Here is a 16,252-nt window from a genome sequence, read left to right as displayed (position 1 = left end):
GTTCTCGAACTCCTGACCTCAGGTGATCCACCTACCTCGGCCTCCCAAAGTGCTGGAATTACAGGTGTGAGCCACCGCGCCTGGCCCACAGTGCTGACTTTGATGGTGCAAAAGCATTTGTGGGTAAAATTGCTGGCACCTGTGCATGGATCAAGGCAGTGCCATTAATTATATCAGTATCCTTTATTCTTCACTGCCACACACTTACAGTTTAAACAAAAAAATTAAGTTCACTTAAGAATGTTCATCAGAAGAAGTATCAGTTATTACTTTGATCAAACCTCGACCCTGAGCAAATGCCTTTTTAGTGCTGTGTGTGATGAAATGGGAAGGAGATACAAATAAGGCACTGATGTTGCACATCCAAGGGTGAGCACTGTCTTGAGAAAGAGCATTTGTGTGGGTGACTGAGTTGTGAACTGAATTAATTAGCTGGGCTTTTTTTTTTTTTTCAATGAAACACCGTTTTTACTTGACAGACCATGATTACTTGCAGACAAACCATGATTACTTAAGTTTGAAATGTTTTCTTTTTGTTGTTGTTGTTTTTGTTTGTTTGTTTGTTTTGAGATGGAGTCTCGCTCTGTCGCCCAGGCTGGAGTGCTGTGGTGCAATCTTGGCTCACTGCAAACTTTGCCTCCCAGGTTCAAGCGATTCTCCTGTCTCAGCCTCCCGATGAAATGTTTTCTTGATGTTTCCTTGAAAATGAATGAGGTAAGCCTGTCACTTCAAGGAAAACGACTGAGATTAATTGTTGCCAATAACAAAATTTTGAGCTTTCAAACTAGAACTGGAATTTTGGAAAACTTATGTTCACCACTGTGAACTTGACAACTTTCTAACAGTTCAATGCTTTTCTGATGATAACAGTAATGATGTTAGCAAATGCGATTTTTTTTTTTTTTTTTTTTTTGTTGCCCAGGCTAGAGTGTAGTGGTGCAATCGCTGCTTACTATAGCCTCAACCACCTAGGCTCAGGCTATCCTCCTACCTCACTCTCCCAAATAGCTGGGACTACAGCTGTGGATCACCACACCTGGCTAATTTTTGTATTTGTTTGTAGAGATGGGGTTTCATCATGTTGCCCAGGTGGATCTTGAACTCCTGGGCTCAAGTGATCTGCTCGCCTCAGCCTCCCAAAGTGCTGATATTACAAGGTGTAAGCCACCGTATCCAGCAGCAAGTGTGATTTTTAAAAATATTGTATAGTTTGGAAGAAGATCTATACAGCTTAGTAAAGCAATATTTTCCAGATGACCACCAAAATCACCAATGGGCAAAAAATTTATTCAAATTTTTTTGTTTTGGAAAATGGAGTTAATCTTTATTAAAAAATTAATTATGTTAACATGAAATAAGTTTTTTTGTTATTTTGAAATTAATAAATATATTTTAAATTTCTGTTTTAATTCCTTTCTTTCTTTTTTTGAGACAGGGTCTTTCTCTGTCACCCAGGCTGGAGTGCAGTGGCACGATCACAGCTCCCTGTAGCCTCAAACTCCTGGGCTCAACGGATCCTGCCATCTCAGCCTCCCTAGTAGCTGGGCCTATAGGTGTGCATCACCATGCCTGGCTATTTTTCATGTATATATATTTTTAAGAAATTAGTTTCTCCATGTTGCCCAGGCTGGTCTTGAGCTCCTGGGGCTCAAGTAATTCTCCTGCCTTGGCCTCCTGAAATACTGGGATTGCACACATGAGCCACTGTGCCCAGACTGTTTTAATTTCTAATATGGTAAATATTGATGAATATAACCAATAACATGTTGATAAACTCGCTTTCTGGGAGAAAAAACCCGCACAGCCTGATATGTAGCCTTTGCCAGTTCTGTGGTGGAAATATTCCCACTGTGACCGATGTCAAGCTACCAATGTGACTTCATAGAGCATGTTATTGGGACGAGACCACAACTGGCTCTCATGAGCAGGTACAACCTGGCTCCAGCACCACTAACACAGTCCACTACAGGCGCCCACCACCACGCCCGGCTAATTTTTTGTATTTTTGGTAGAGACGGGCTTTCACTGTGTTAGCCAGGATGGTCTCGATCTCCTGATCTCATGATCCACCCGCCTTGGCCTCCCAAAGTGCTGGGATTACAGACGTGAGCCACCGTGCCCGGCCCGGTATAATTCAGTTTTTAAAACCTTTTATTGTCACATAAAACACAAACATCAAAAAGTACATTAAAAATAAATGTACACAGATAAATGAATTATGGAATAGCAAACCCCACAAAAAACACTGAGTTGATCAGGAAATAAAATATTGCCAGCACGCCCAAAGTACTCCACATGCCCCTCCCACTCACAACCCATTCCTCCTCTAAAGGAAACCACTCTCTTGACTTTTATAGCCATCACTCCCTTGCTTTTATTTATATGCTTAATGCCAAAGTATGCTCCTAAACAATAATGTTCAGTTTTACCTATTTGTGAACTGCACAGGGAGATAGTCTCCAGCATGGATCAGAAGTACTGTCTCTTCCAAGAGAGGAAGGACAGGTTGGGTTTCATGCTTCACGAGGCCTGTATTTATACATATTCAGCAGGTTTGGGGGAAGCTATTTACACTTATGAGTGGAACTGAGCACATGCACAATGGAAGAACATGTATGTAACATACATCTTTCCTAAACAATAATATTTAGCTTTGTGTGTTTGTGGACTACATATAAATGGAATCCTACCATATGTATTTACTCAAGTCTGGTTTCTTTTCCCCAATATTGTTAATGTTTTTAAGATTCACCCATGTTGCATGTAGCCATGGCTGCTATGACTGTTTTGTACATGATTGTCATCCAAAAGACCACCAGGATGGCTGAATAGCACGACAGCTTTATTGGTGATACCAGTTTGCAAACTGCGGGCAGCGTTTTAATATTAAATCAGGTGGAATTTGGCTCTTTATGTCAAAAGGTGAATGTAGGACACAAAGAGAGTTTGTGCACAGCCTCTATAAGCTGGCTGAAACTGGCTTTAGGTCTGCAATAACTTATGAGAAAAGAATGGTTGTAAGGCCAGTCCTCTATCCAGTGAACCTGGGAGGTGGAGCTTGCAGTAAGCCGAGATCGTGCCAGCCCTGTCCCAACTGTGGTCTCTGCTAAATAAAGGTTTATTCTAATCTGCAGAACATCTTTCATGGTCTTTTCCTGCCACAGGCTTAGTTTCAAGATGGAACACGTAGTTTCCTGGACTTCCTCTATTTTTGTTTAAAGGCTGTTGGAAACTTTCTCTGAAATGCCTACTGAAATCCAGCCTCTTCATTTTTAGCAAGCGATACTGTAGCACACAGAGTTTTGTTTAGTTAACTTAACCACATGTTATAGACATCCTCCTAAGTCAACCATTAAAACCCTCGCAGAGGATTTCATCATATGGATGAACTACAATTTATTGAACCAGCCCTCTGTTGATGGATATCTTGGTGCTTTTTAATTTTTTTTTTTTGCCTAATGAATGAGCAAGACAAAGGCCTTTATCTCATTGGACTGAGCTCTGTGGGGATGGTGCCCAGGTCTAATTGCTAATGCATTGCAGCTGTAGCTAAGCACCTGCCATAGAATATGAAATGATTGTGGAATGAATGAATGAAGACTGAGTGAATGAACCATATTATACCAGTGCGAGCACAAAGACAGAATTCTTTGTGCAAGCCCCTGCAAAGTAGCAGACAGGAAATGGAGCCCAGTGGTTTAGGTCTGAACCAGAGGGGATTTAAATCTCTTCATGGGATTTAAATCTCATCACAACTGCATGACATTAGGCAGCTACTTAATCTCTTTGCTTCAGTGTCCTCATCTGTAAAATGGGTATAATACTGGCATCTGCCTCAGAGGGCGGCTGTGAGAATTAAGCAGGTGAATAAATGTATATAAATGTCTTTGCTTGGAGCAAGCACATCAACATTCATTAAATAGTTGCAGACTTTAACTCACCCCAATTGTAAAAGTGTAGCAAGGATGATACTAGTATTGTGGTGACAACACAGAAACCAGGTTCTTCTGGCCAGTGCTTTTGTGGGGGTGGTTGGTTTGATTTGTATCTGTGAGGTCAATTCTGCTTCTGCAGAATCAGCTGTTCTCTTACAGAGAGTATTTATACCCAGAGTCTGTCACCATGGAGACAGTCAACAGTAGAGGGGCCATTTTATTCTCTGAGATTAGCAGGGAGTAGTCTACTACTCAGTCAGGAGGCCAGTTGGGAAGACAAAATAGGCACCCCAAACTCAGCAACTTCATAGCACCTTCCTCTCCCCCTGAAGCCTTAAACTGTGTCAAGTCAAAGAAACCTGGGGCAAATCCTTATCATGTTTTTGACTGCAGTAAATCCACAGCCACTCTCTACTCCAGGCTGGCAGATTGAGACCAAGTACTCAACGAAAGTGCTCACTGGAAATTGGGTGGAAGAGAGGAGAAAGGTAAGGAAACGAGAGAGGCTGGACAGAGGGCTCAGAGGGAGGACCGATGGGGAGAGGCAGGAGTGAATTTCATCTCTGTTTTCAAATGGAGGGCAGCAGATGATTGCATCTTGAAAATATTAAGATTGCATCTTAAATATTCAGCAGGTTTGGGGGGAAGCTATTTATACTTATGAGTGGAACTGAGTACATACACAATGGAAAAACATGTATGTAACATACATCTTTGTTCTCTCTGTGCTCTACAAAGGATAGTTACATTCAAGCAATCATCAATATTCATGCATTTTGCATGGTTTCTATGACTGGTTTATACATGATGGTCAGGGAAAAGACCATCGACACTCTTACAGATATAATAGGGACATTGAAAATACAGTAACAGGGTGTCAATGTAGTTGTGCCTCTCAGCACTCTTCTCAATGAAGTGTTTCTAGGCATCTGGATATTTTCTGTCCTTAATTCCTTTATACTTGATTTGAAGAACACTTGCTCTCCTTATTCTGGCCCTTCCCAGAATGTGGTACCTCCTGAGGCCAGCTTGCCACTCTCTGCATTGATGTCTGGGGATTTGCTGCTGCTCTCTGGCACCTTTCCACAATCCTGCCCTACTAATGCATTTCAATTTTTACTTTTATTCTTTGTTTTTGAGACACAGTCTCACTCTGTTGGCCAGGCTAGAGTGCAGTGGCATGATCTCGGTTCACTGCAACCTCCGCCTCCCGGGCTCAAGCGATTCTCCTGCCTCAACCTCCCAAGTAACTGGTACTACAAGTGCATGCACCATGCCCAGCTAATTTTTGTTATTTTTAGTAGAGAGGGGGTTTCACCATGTTGGCCAAGCTGGTCTTGAACTCCTGACCTCAAGTGATCTGCCCACTTTGGCCTCCCAAAGTGCTGGGATTACAAGCGTGAGCCACCGCGCCCGGCCTCAGCTTCAAGTTTTACTTTCAAATAGAACAATTTGGCTCTTGGTTTTCCTTTGTGTTTTAAAGGTCTTTGGAAAATACTTTGCCTGAGTTGGCAAAGTTTCAAGTTGGCATACTTGAAATAGAATATCTTCATTTGTGTTTGGCAAGACTGAGCCACTTAAAGTTTTTCAGAGACATCTAGACTTCCCCATGTCTTCTTGGGAAGTGGGCAAGGGAAAGAAAGTGAAATAGAAATGTCAGCTTTGGTATGGGGAAAAGAAGGGAAGGTTAAAGGCTGTTCTCATGGAGAACGTTAGTAATTACCACCTCTCTGGCCAGATACAACCTTCAGTCACCATCAGCTACAAATGTACTTGACCTTGTTTGGTGAGCAGGTGTGTGCAAGAGAAGTTCCAAAAGCAGGAAGGACTGGTTGAATACCTTCAGGTGCCCATGGGCGATGCAGTACTCAGGGATATTATGGCCTGGTCTCACACCTAGAGAAGATTGCATAAAAGTAGTGGAGTTGGAGTGACGTCAACAAGGTAGTGGACTAAGAAGCTCCAGGTTCTCATTCCCTATAGAAACATTAAAGAAAAAAACACAAAAACATTATAGGAGCTCTGGAAAACAGTCAAAGATATATAGCCCAGTCAAATGGCCAATCAAGAAAAAGACACATTCAAAATGAATAGGAAATTTCATGATGTTTTTACTTGTCCTTTCCCACTACCTCCCCAGCACAGCACAGCATAGTCTGCATTTTAGGGTAAGTGGCAGCTTGGCTCCAAGTTCCCTCCTTCAAATCCAGAGTGAGTGGAGCAACATTTGAACCTGTCTGGGGCTGCCTGAGGGATTGCTCTCTATTTCTTCTAACTTGGAGCTCAGACGGGAAAAGGTGGCATAGTTCAGATCTCAGGCTGGGAAAAGCCATGGAAAGCAATGACAGGCACAGCTAGTGAAAGCTGCCAGGGGATTACAGATCTATAAATATCTAGGGCAAGAGATTGTGGATAGAGGAATACGATAGAACATCTGAAGTCGAAGAAGAAGCAGGGGTGAGACTTTTTTTTGGAAATTAAAACATTTAAAAGCAGCTGTGTATGTAGGGGAATTAAGAAAACACACACACACACACGCGCACATACACATACACACACACACACACAGGTCCAGGCAAGATGTACACCAGAAAAGACTTGAGAATATTTAAGCCTTCATGTTGGGCTGACCCCAAGACTCAGAACATTACTTGCTAGTTAGAAAAGGTCTTCCCTGCACAGAGCCAGTCTACAAAGACTGGAAGAGTTGGCTGCTATTCAAATGCCCAATTTTCAATGAAAAATCACCAGACATACAAAGATACAGGAAAAAAAAAAAAGGCCCATCCAAAGGAAGAAAATAAAGTGAGAGAAACTCTCCCTGAATAAACACAAGCATCAAGGTACTAGTCAAATACTTTAAAACAACCGTCTTAAATATGGACAAATAGGTAAAGGACACAAAGAACTAAAGTAAATCAGGAAAACAATACATGAACAAAATGAGAATATCAAAAAGGAGATTGAAATTATAAAAAGGAGTCAAACCAGTTTTAGAGCTGAAAAATGCAATAACTGAATTGAAAAATTCAATGGAGGAATTCAACAGAAGATTTGAATAGGCAGGAGAAAGAATCAGCAAATTTAAAGGCAGTGAACAGAGCCTAAGGGACTTATGGGACATTATCAAGCAGATTAATATATGCATTAAGGGAATTGCATAAGGAGAAGAGAGAGAGAAAGGGGCCAAGAGAGTATTTGAAAAAATAATGACTAAAATCTTCCCAAATTGGAGTAAATACATAGATCTACAAATCCAAGAAGTTCAATGAACTCCAGGTAGGAAAAAATCTAGAGTCCCTCATTGAAACACTTTATAATTAAAATATTGAAACCCAAAACAAAGACAGAATCTTGAGAGCACCAGGAGAAAAGTAACTCATCAAGAACAATGGCTCCTCAGTGAGATTATTAGGGGATTGGCCAGATGAGGTGGCTCACGTCTGAATCTCAGCACTTTGGGAGGATAAGGCAGGTAGACTGCTTGAGCCCAGGAGTTCAAGACCAGCTGGGCAACATGGTAAAACCCTATCTCTACAAAATATATACAAATTAGTTGGGCACGGTGGTATATGCCTGTAGTCCCAGCTACTCAGGAGACTGAGGTGGGAGGATCACTTGAGCCTGGGAGGTGGAGGTTGCAGTGAGCCAAAATCGTGCCACTGCACTCTAGCCTGGGTGACAGAGTGAGAGTGAGGCTTTGTCTCAAAAAACAAACAAACAAACAAACAAACAAACAAACAAAACAGATTATTAGGGAATTTTCTCAGCAGAACCCTTGGAGCCTGGAAGGCAGTGGGATAATATATTTAACGTGCTGATAAAAAAAATACTGTTACCTGATAATTCTGTATCCAACAAAACTGTCTTTTTAAAATGAGGGAGAAGTTAAAACATTCCCAGACAAACAAAAACTGAGGGTGTTTATTGACAGTAGACCTACCTTGCCAGGAAAGCTAAAGAGAATCCTTCAAGTTGAAACAAAAGGACATTAGACAGTAACTTGAAGCCATACAAAAATATAAAGTTGTCCAGTAAAGGTAAATATGTAGAAAAGCATAAAAGCTAGGGTTATTATAATTTTGGGGTCTAATTACAGTCTTTATTTTTGACAGAATTTAGAAGACAAAGGCATAAAATTATAAATCTATGTAAATGAGTATGCATTATATAAAGATGTAATTTGTGACTTTAATAACATAAAGCAGAGAGAGGCAAAGCTATAAAAGAGTAGAGTTTTGGTATGCAATTTCAGTTGGTCACAATTTATAATATGTTGTTATAGCTGTAGGATATTGTGTATAATCCCCACGGTACCCACAGAGAAAATGCCTATAGAGTATTCACAAAAGAAAATAATATGGGAATCAAAATGTGACCCTCAAAAATTAAACACAAAAGAAGACAGTAAGAGAGCAAATAAGGGACAAAAATCTACAAGACATACAGAAAACAAATACTCAAGTGGCAAAAGTAAGTCCTTCCCTATCAATAATCACTTTTAAATGTAAATGGATTAAACTTCCAAATAAAAGGCATACATTAGCAGAGAGATTTATAAAACAAGATCCAACTATATGCTGCCTACAAGAGACTGACTATAGATTGAAGTACACATGTAAGTTGAAAGTGAAAGGAAGCAAAAAGATATTTTTTTTGCCAGGAGGGAGCAGGTATGGCTAGTATCAGGCAAAGTAGGCTTTAGGTTAAAAACTATTATGAGACAAAGAGGGACATTATATATTGATGAAAGGGCCAATTCACCAAGAAGAAGGTACAATACACACATGTATACACCAAATATTAGAGCTCTGAAATATATGAAGCAAAATGGACAGAATTGAAGGGAGAAATAGATGGCTCCACACTAATAGTAAGGTACTTCAATACCCCACTTTTAATACTGGATTAAAAAAAAAAACAGAAGATCAGTAAGGAAATTGAGGACTTGAACAACCCTATAGACCAATTGGACCTGACAGACACTCCACCCAACGAAGGCAGAATAAGTGTTTTTTTTTTTTTTCTCAAGTACATATGGAATATTCTCCAGGATAGGCCATATGTTAGACTACAAAACAAGTTTTAATAAATTATAAAGATTAAAATCATAAAAAGTATCTTTTCTGATCACAAATGAAATGAACTGAAAGATCACTAGCAGAAGAAATACTGAAAAATCCACAAATATGTGGAAATTAAACAACACACTGTTTTAAAAAAACAATCAGTAAAGAAAAAAATCACAGAAAAATTAGAAAATAATAATGAAAATACAACATACCAAAACTTATGGGATGCAGTGAAAGTACTGTTAAGAGGGAAATTAACAGCTGTAAACACATTAAAAAAGAATAAATATCTCAAATTAACCTAACTTTATACTTTAAGAAAACAGAAAAACAAAGAACAAACTAAATGCAAAGCTAGCAGAAGGAAGGAAGTTAAAGATTTAGAGAAGAGGTAAGTAAAATAGAAAATAGAAAAACAACAGAAAAAAATCAATAAAATCAAGTTAGGACCAGGTGCGGTGGCTCATGCCTGTAATCCCAGCACTTTGGGAGGCTGAGGTGGGCGGATCATCTGAGGTCAGGAGTTCGAGACCAGCCTGGCCAACATGCTGAAACCCCATCTCTACAAAAAATACAAAAATTAGCTGGGTGCTGTGGTGCATGCCTGTAATTCCAGCTACTAGGGAGGCTGAGGCAGGAGAATTGCTTGAACCTGGGAGGCGGAGGTTTCAGTGAGCTGAGATTGTACCACTGCATTCCAGCCTGGGTGACAGACCGAGACTCCATCTCTAAACAAACAAGCAAGCAAACAAACAGAAAACCAACTTGGTTTTTTGAAAAGCTCAGTAAAATTTACAAATGTTTATCTATTGACTAAGGGAAGAAAAGAGAAGAGATGCAAGTAACTAAAACTAGAAATGAAAGTGTGAAATAATTACCAACTTTTTTCTGACATAAAAAGATAATAAGAGAGTACTGTGAACAATTTATGCTAACCATTGGATAACTTACGTAATTCTCCATGAAATGGAGAAATTCCAAGAAATATATAATCTATCAAGACTGAATTATAAAGAAATAGAAAATCTAAATAGATCTATAACTAGTGAAGAGATTGAATTAGTAATCAAAAATCTCCCAACAAAGGAACGCCTAAGACCAAATGACTGCAGTGGTGAATTCTAACAAATATTTTAAAAAGAATTAACATCAGTCCTTCTCAAATGCTTCCAAAATATTGAAGAGGAGGAAATAAATTCTAACTAATTTTATGAGGCCAGCATGACCCAGATACTAAAGATGAAGACATCACAAGAAAAGAAAACTACAAACCAGTATTCTTTATGAATATTGATGCAAAAATCCTCAAGTAAATAGTAGAAACCCCAATTCAATATTATATTAAAAGGGTTATATACACCATGACCAAGTGAGATTCATTCCTGGAATGCAAGAATGGTTCAGGGCTGGGCATAGTGGCTCACGCCTATAGTCCCAGCACTTTGGGAAGCCGAGGCAGGCAGATCAGTTGAGGTCATGAGTTCGAGACCAGCCAGGCCAACATGATGAAACCTCGTCTCTACAAAAAATACAAAAATTATCTGGGTATGGTGGCACGTGCCTGTAGTCCCAGCTTGAAAATGGCTTGAACCTGGGAGGGGGGTCTCAGTGAGCCAAGATCTCACCACTGCACTTCAGCCTGGCCAATTCTGTCTTTAAAAAAAAAAAAAAAAAGGTTTAATATATAAAAATTAATCAATATACTAGAATGAAGGAAAAAAAAACTACCTGATCATCACAGTGTAGAAAAAGCATTGGGCAAAATTAAGCTTCTTTTTATAAAAAAAAAAAAAAGCATTCGACAAACTACACATAGAAGGAAACTGCCTCAGCATAATAACAAAAACCCACAGCTAACGTAATACTCGATGGTGAAAGATTGAAAGCTTTTCCTTTAAGATTAGGAATAAGACAAAGATGCCAGCTTTTGCCACTTTTATTCAACATCGTACTGGAAGTTCTAGCCAGAAAAATTAGGAAAGTAAAAGAACAGCTTCCAAATTAGAAAGGAAAAAGTAAAATTATCTCTCTTTTTGCAGATGGCATGATTTTATATATAGGAAACCCCTAATGATTTTATATGTCGGAAACACACATGCACCCACACACAAACTGTTAGAACTAATAAACGAGTCAAGCAAAGTATGCAAAAGTTGATTGTGTTCGTAAACACTAACAGTGAACTCTGAAAAGGAAATTAAGAAAACAATTCTATTTACAGTAACATCAAAAAATACAATACTTAAGAGTAGGCTTAACCAAGGAGATGAAAGGCTTATATACATTGAACACTACAAAACACTGCTGAAAAAAATAAAGAGGACATAAATAAATGGAATGACACCCTGTGTTCATGGATGGAAGACTTCATCTTGTTAAGATATCAATACTACACAAAGCTATCTACAGATTCAATGCAATCGCTATCAAAACCTCAGTAAAGTTTCTGCAGACATAAAATCCATCCTAAAATTCATATAAAATCTCCAGAGACTCCAAATAGCCAAAACGGTCTTGAAAAAAAGAACAAAATTGGAAGACTCACATTTCTTGGTTTCAAAACTTACTAAAAGCCACAGTAATGAAGACAGTGTGATACCGGCATACAGACAGATACACAGACCTATAGGACAACAGAGAAAGCCTACAAACAAACATTTGTATATACGATCAAACGACTCTTGACGAGGATGCTAAAACTGTTCAGTGGGGGAAAGGACAATTTCTTCAACAAATGGTGTTCGGTAAAGTGGATATCTGTGTGTACAAATATAAAGTTAGGTCCTTCCCTCATTCCATATACAAAACTGAACTCGAAGTGGATCAAAGACCTGGATAAGACCTAAAACTACAAAACTCTTAGAAGAAAACCCAGGGGGTTGGGTGTGATGACTCATGCCTGTAATCCCAGCACGTTGAGAGGCTGAGGCGGGAGGACTACTTGAGGCAAGGAGTTCAAGACCAGCCTGGGCAACGTAGCAAGAGCCCATCTCTCTCTTTTTTAAATTAAATAAAAAAGAAGAAAACACAGGGGAAAAGTCTCATGACATTGGCTTTAGCAAGAATTTCTTGATATGACACCAAAAGCACAAGCAACACAAGAAAAAAATAATAAATTGGACGTCATCAAAACAAAAGACTTTGTGCCTCAAAGGACACTATCAACAGAGTAAATGATAACCAGTGGAGTGGGAGAGAATATTTGCAAATCACATATCTGATAAGGGGCTAATATCCGGAATATATAAAGGACTTCTATAACTCAACAATAACCAAAGACAAGCAACCTGATTAAAAAATGACAAAGGAGCTGAATAGATATTTCTCCAAAGAAGATGTACAAATGGCCGATAAACACATAAACATAGTCAACCTCACTGATATTAGGGAAGTCCAAATCAAAACTACAATGAGATACCACTTCATCCTTTAGTACGGCTAGTATCAAAAAACAGAAAATAACAAGTGTTGGTGAGGATATGAAGAAATGGGAACCCTTGGACCCTAAATGATACTGCCACTGTAGAAAACTAATATGGCAGTTCTCCCAAAAAATTAGACATAGAATTACCATATGTTCCGGCAATTACGCTTCTGGTTGTATGCCCAAAAGAATCGAACGCAGGGACTCAACAAGATATTTGTACATTCACATTAATAGTAACTGTTCACAGTAGCCATAAGGTGGATGCAACCCAAGTGCCCACTGATGGATGAAAGGATAAACAAAATGTGTAAGTATACCATGGAATATAATCAGACCTTAAAAAGGAAGAAGATTCTGACACATGCTATCAAATGGATGAATTTTGAAGACATTATACTAAGTGAGCTAAGACACAAAAGGACAAAAATTGTATGATTCTACTTACATAGGGTGCCTGTAACAGGCAAGGTCATGCAGAGAAAGTAGAATGATGGTTGCCACGGGCTGCAGGGAGAGGAGAATGGAGAGTTGGTGCTTAATGGTCACGGAGTTTCAGTTTCGCAAGGTAAGTAGAGTTCTAGAGATGGATGGTGGTGATGGTTGCACAACAGTGTGAATGTCACTGAACTGTAGAGTTGAAAATGGCTAAAATGGTAAATGAATTTTATGTTGAATATATTTTACCATATTAAACATTAAGAAAACTAATTAGAGAACAAAATGTAATTTAAAAAGCGAGAGAGTTGGAAAGAGTGAGGAAGAAGAGAAAGAAAGGGAGGACTGGGCACAGTGGCTCATACCTGTAATCCCAGCACTTTGGGAGGCCGAGGCGGGTGGATCACAAGGTTGAGAGATCAAGACCGTCCTGGCCAACATGGCAAAACCCTGTCTCTGCTGAAAATACAAAAATTAGCTGGGCACAGCGGCGCATGCCTGTAATCCCAGCTACTCCAAGGCTGAGAGAGGAGAATCGCTTGAACCCGGGAGATGGAGGTTGCAGTGAGCCGAGATTGCACCAGTGCACTCCAGCCTGGTGACAGAGCGAGACTCTGTGTCCAAAAAAAAAAAGGAGGAGGCAAAAAAGAGACAAGAGCAGGGAGAGAGAAGATGAGAAAGGACATAGGTGCGGACGATGAGAAGGTGGCCAGGGGAGACAATGACAACTCTTCCCAGGGGTGACACATGGCAGGCTCCCTGTCCCCGAGCAAGCTCTTTTCCTGTGTTGAGCAGGATGTCCTGGGGTTTGTATTTACCTTTTCCTGACCCATCTTCTGATGGCCCAGGAGGTAAGGGGACCCAGCAGAAGTTTGAGAAGTGGCATCTCAGAGGTTTTCCTGAATATTTGGTCTTTTCCAGTTCACCAGAGACACTGACAAGACACCCCAATCCATTTCCAGAAAAGAATACATCCCTTTCCCAGACCACAGACCAGACCAGATCTCCAGGTGGTACGGGAAAAGGAAAGTTGAGGTAAGTAGGAGTGGCGGCTGGGACACTCAGACCTGGACCCCACCCACAGCTCAGGGGACACCAGCCAGCTTCTTATAGGTTTATTACCCTCTTGGGGAAAACAGGAGTAGTCTAATACCCTCCCAGCCCAGGGGCTGCAGATAGCACTAACCCATAATTACCTGTGTGGGCTGATGATCTGTTTAATCTCAAACTGGTAGCATTCCCTCCAACCTATATCCCAGCACCTGGATCACACTCTTCCAACAGAATATGGGCAAAGAATGTGAGAAACAGCAACAAAAAGGTAAATGATGCATCTAGTCGGGAATCACATAAGGCACTGCAAAAGCAGCTAGCAGTGATGTATTTGGACAAATAGTGTTGTGTATTATCCGTGCTGCAGCTTCCTGTTCTTTTGTATGAAAAGTCAAGCACCATTCACACGTTGTATTGACTGGGCACTTGTCTGTGGGAATCATGGTGTTCCAGGGGTTGGAAGCAGAAAGCAGGGCATTGCAACCTCAGAACATGCCCCCCACACCCAAGGAGGGGCATTTGAGACTATTATTACCTTTAGCAATCCCCCTGGTGAGTATCTAGGAGACAATTATTAACTTGGTGTGCCAGAGACTCAGAGATCCTGGCGCTTCCAGGAACAGCAGGGAAAGTGGTCTCCTACAGTAACCGCTGTGGGCAGCTCCTGCCGGCACAGCCTGGGGAGAGCGAGCTTGTAGGTGCTCACCCACTGGGTGCGCAGCTGTGCTCTGTCCCCACCACACTCTGGGAGTTCCCTTGACTTGTTTCTTTTGCCAGCCTGCTACTCTCATAAGTGATTTCTGTCTCCCCGCTCCCACCGCACCTGACCCTACTACACCTGCTTCAACTCAGGGTGGCAGCAGAGAGGCACGGAATAAGGTCGTGGACATCTTTTGGAATTGGGGCATTTTAGTGTCTGGAGGGACCCAAGAGATCATTCCACTCAGCGGCCGGAGGTGTCAAGTGTCTTTTTCAAAGCTGTGTGGCTTATTGGTAAGGGATGAAGCAAATTGCTGCTCTGCAACTCAGGCAAAGAATGTCCTCAGATTCCATTCGTCATCTGCCAGAGTCGCCTATTTGCATACTGCATTTAGGGATCCACGTTAGGATAAGCAGCAACAGATTTTCAGCTCTGTGCTGGCAACCCCAGACCACTCCCTCATCCTCAGACCACGCTGACATCCCCAAGCAAGCTGATGCTCTGGGGCTGCTGAGCTTCACTGGTAGTGGGCACCAAAGACACAAGTGAATTTTAACATAAACAAGTCAAAGTTAGAAGCCAGGATCGGGGGCTCTCAGTCTCCAACTATCCATGTGTGAGAGGTATTGACCCTAGTTCTCAGTACGTTGTAGAGTGTTTAGCTAGCTTTCCTTAAAGACCTTTGGACCCATTACAAGCGCTGACCAAGAGTTTAACATACAATCTGGTTAAAATTAAGAACCCCAGCCCCCTACACCCTGCATTGTCCTCTCCATTAGAAGAGACAACTGAATATTCATTTCTTCTTTTCTTTTCTTTTCTTTCCTTTTTCTTTTCTTTTCCTTTCTTCTCTTCTCTTCTCTTCTCTTTTTTTCTTTTCTTTTTTCTTTCTTTTTTTTGAGACAGTCTCGCTCTGTCACCCAGACTACAGTGCAGTGGTTCGATCTTGGCTCACTGCAACCTCGGCCTCCTGGGTTGGAACAATTCTCCTGCCTCAGCCTCCCGAGTAGCTGGGATTACAGGTGTGTACCATCACACCCAGCTAATTTTTTTTTGCATTTTTAGTAGAGACAGGGTTTTGCCATGTTGCTCAGGCTGGTCCTGAATTCCTGGTCTCAAGTGATCTGCCCACCTTGGCCTCCCAAAGTGCTGGGATTACAGGCGTAAGCCACTGTGCTCAGTCCTGAATATTTATTTGTAATGTTTGTGTTCAAATTCCCTGCTTGTGGGATGGGGCTCTGAACATAACCCTGCTACCACACGGCTGCTTCAACTCTGTCAGCTCTTCTGTTTGCTTCATGGTGCCCTCCTTCTCCTAGGACAGCTTCCTTCTCCATCTCCTACTCTCCACTCCCACTTTGCTCTTCCTTCTTAGTCAAAAATGATTCCAAAGCCCGTATCCCCAGCCGCCTGCTTTATCTGATTCTCACGCACCAAGCCAATGTTTCCTCTGCCTTAAATCACCCCAGAGCCAACTAGTGGACACTAGAGACCACCTCTAGGGCCCAGAGCCCACAAACTATTCACACATCCAGTCCTAAACTTGTCCACCCTAAACTTGCCTCACCCAATGGTTCCCATGGAAACCACAGTAAAGGCTCTGGGCCCTGCTCCCCTCTTGTTCCTTCCG

At 41.0% G+C, this 16,252-nt stretch overlaps 1 protein-coding gene across 3 annotated transcripts in view; it reads left to right on the top strand.

Annotated features, from left to right (window-relative positions):
* Positions 1-4,124: 4,124 nt before the first annotated feature.
* LOC105551359 (chromosome unknown open reading frame, human C1orf158) overlaps positions 4,125-16,252 on the top strand; it is an 18,749-nt gene continuing 6,621 nt past the window's right edge. For 2 of the 3 annotated variants that reach the window (XM_011996561.1, XM_011996560.1), the window contains exons 1-2: positions 4,125-4,423; positions 13,791-13,904. In XM_011996561.1, coding sequence (XP_011851951.1) covers positions 4,313-4,423; positions 13,791-13,904 — 225 coding nt within the window. In that variant the 5' untranslated portion in view covers positions 4,125-4,312. The remainder of the gene's footprint in view (positions 4,424-13,790; positions 13,905-16,252) is intronic. The other variant, XM_011996562.1, reaches the window with a different exon arrangement.

The sequence above is a fragment of the Mandrillus leucophaeus genome, unplaced genomic scaffold (genome assembly GCF_000951045.1).
Source record: "Mandrillus leucophaeus isolate KB7577 unplaced genomic scaffold, Mleu.le_1.0 Scaffold52, whole genome shotgun sequence".
NCBI classification, from domain to species: Eukaryota; Metazoa; Chordata; class Mammalia; order Primates; family Cercopithecidae; genus Mandrillus; species Mandrillus leucophaeus.
The sequence above is the reverse complement of the archived record's forward strand: the minus strand, read 5'-3'. Positions and strand labels throughout refer to the sequence as shown.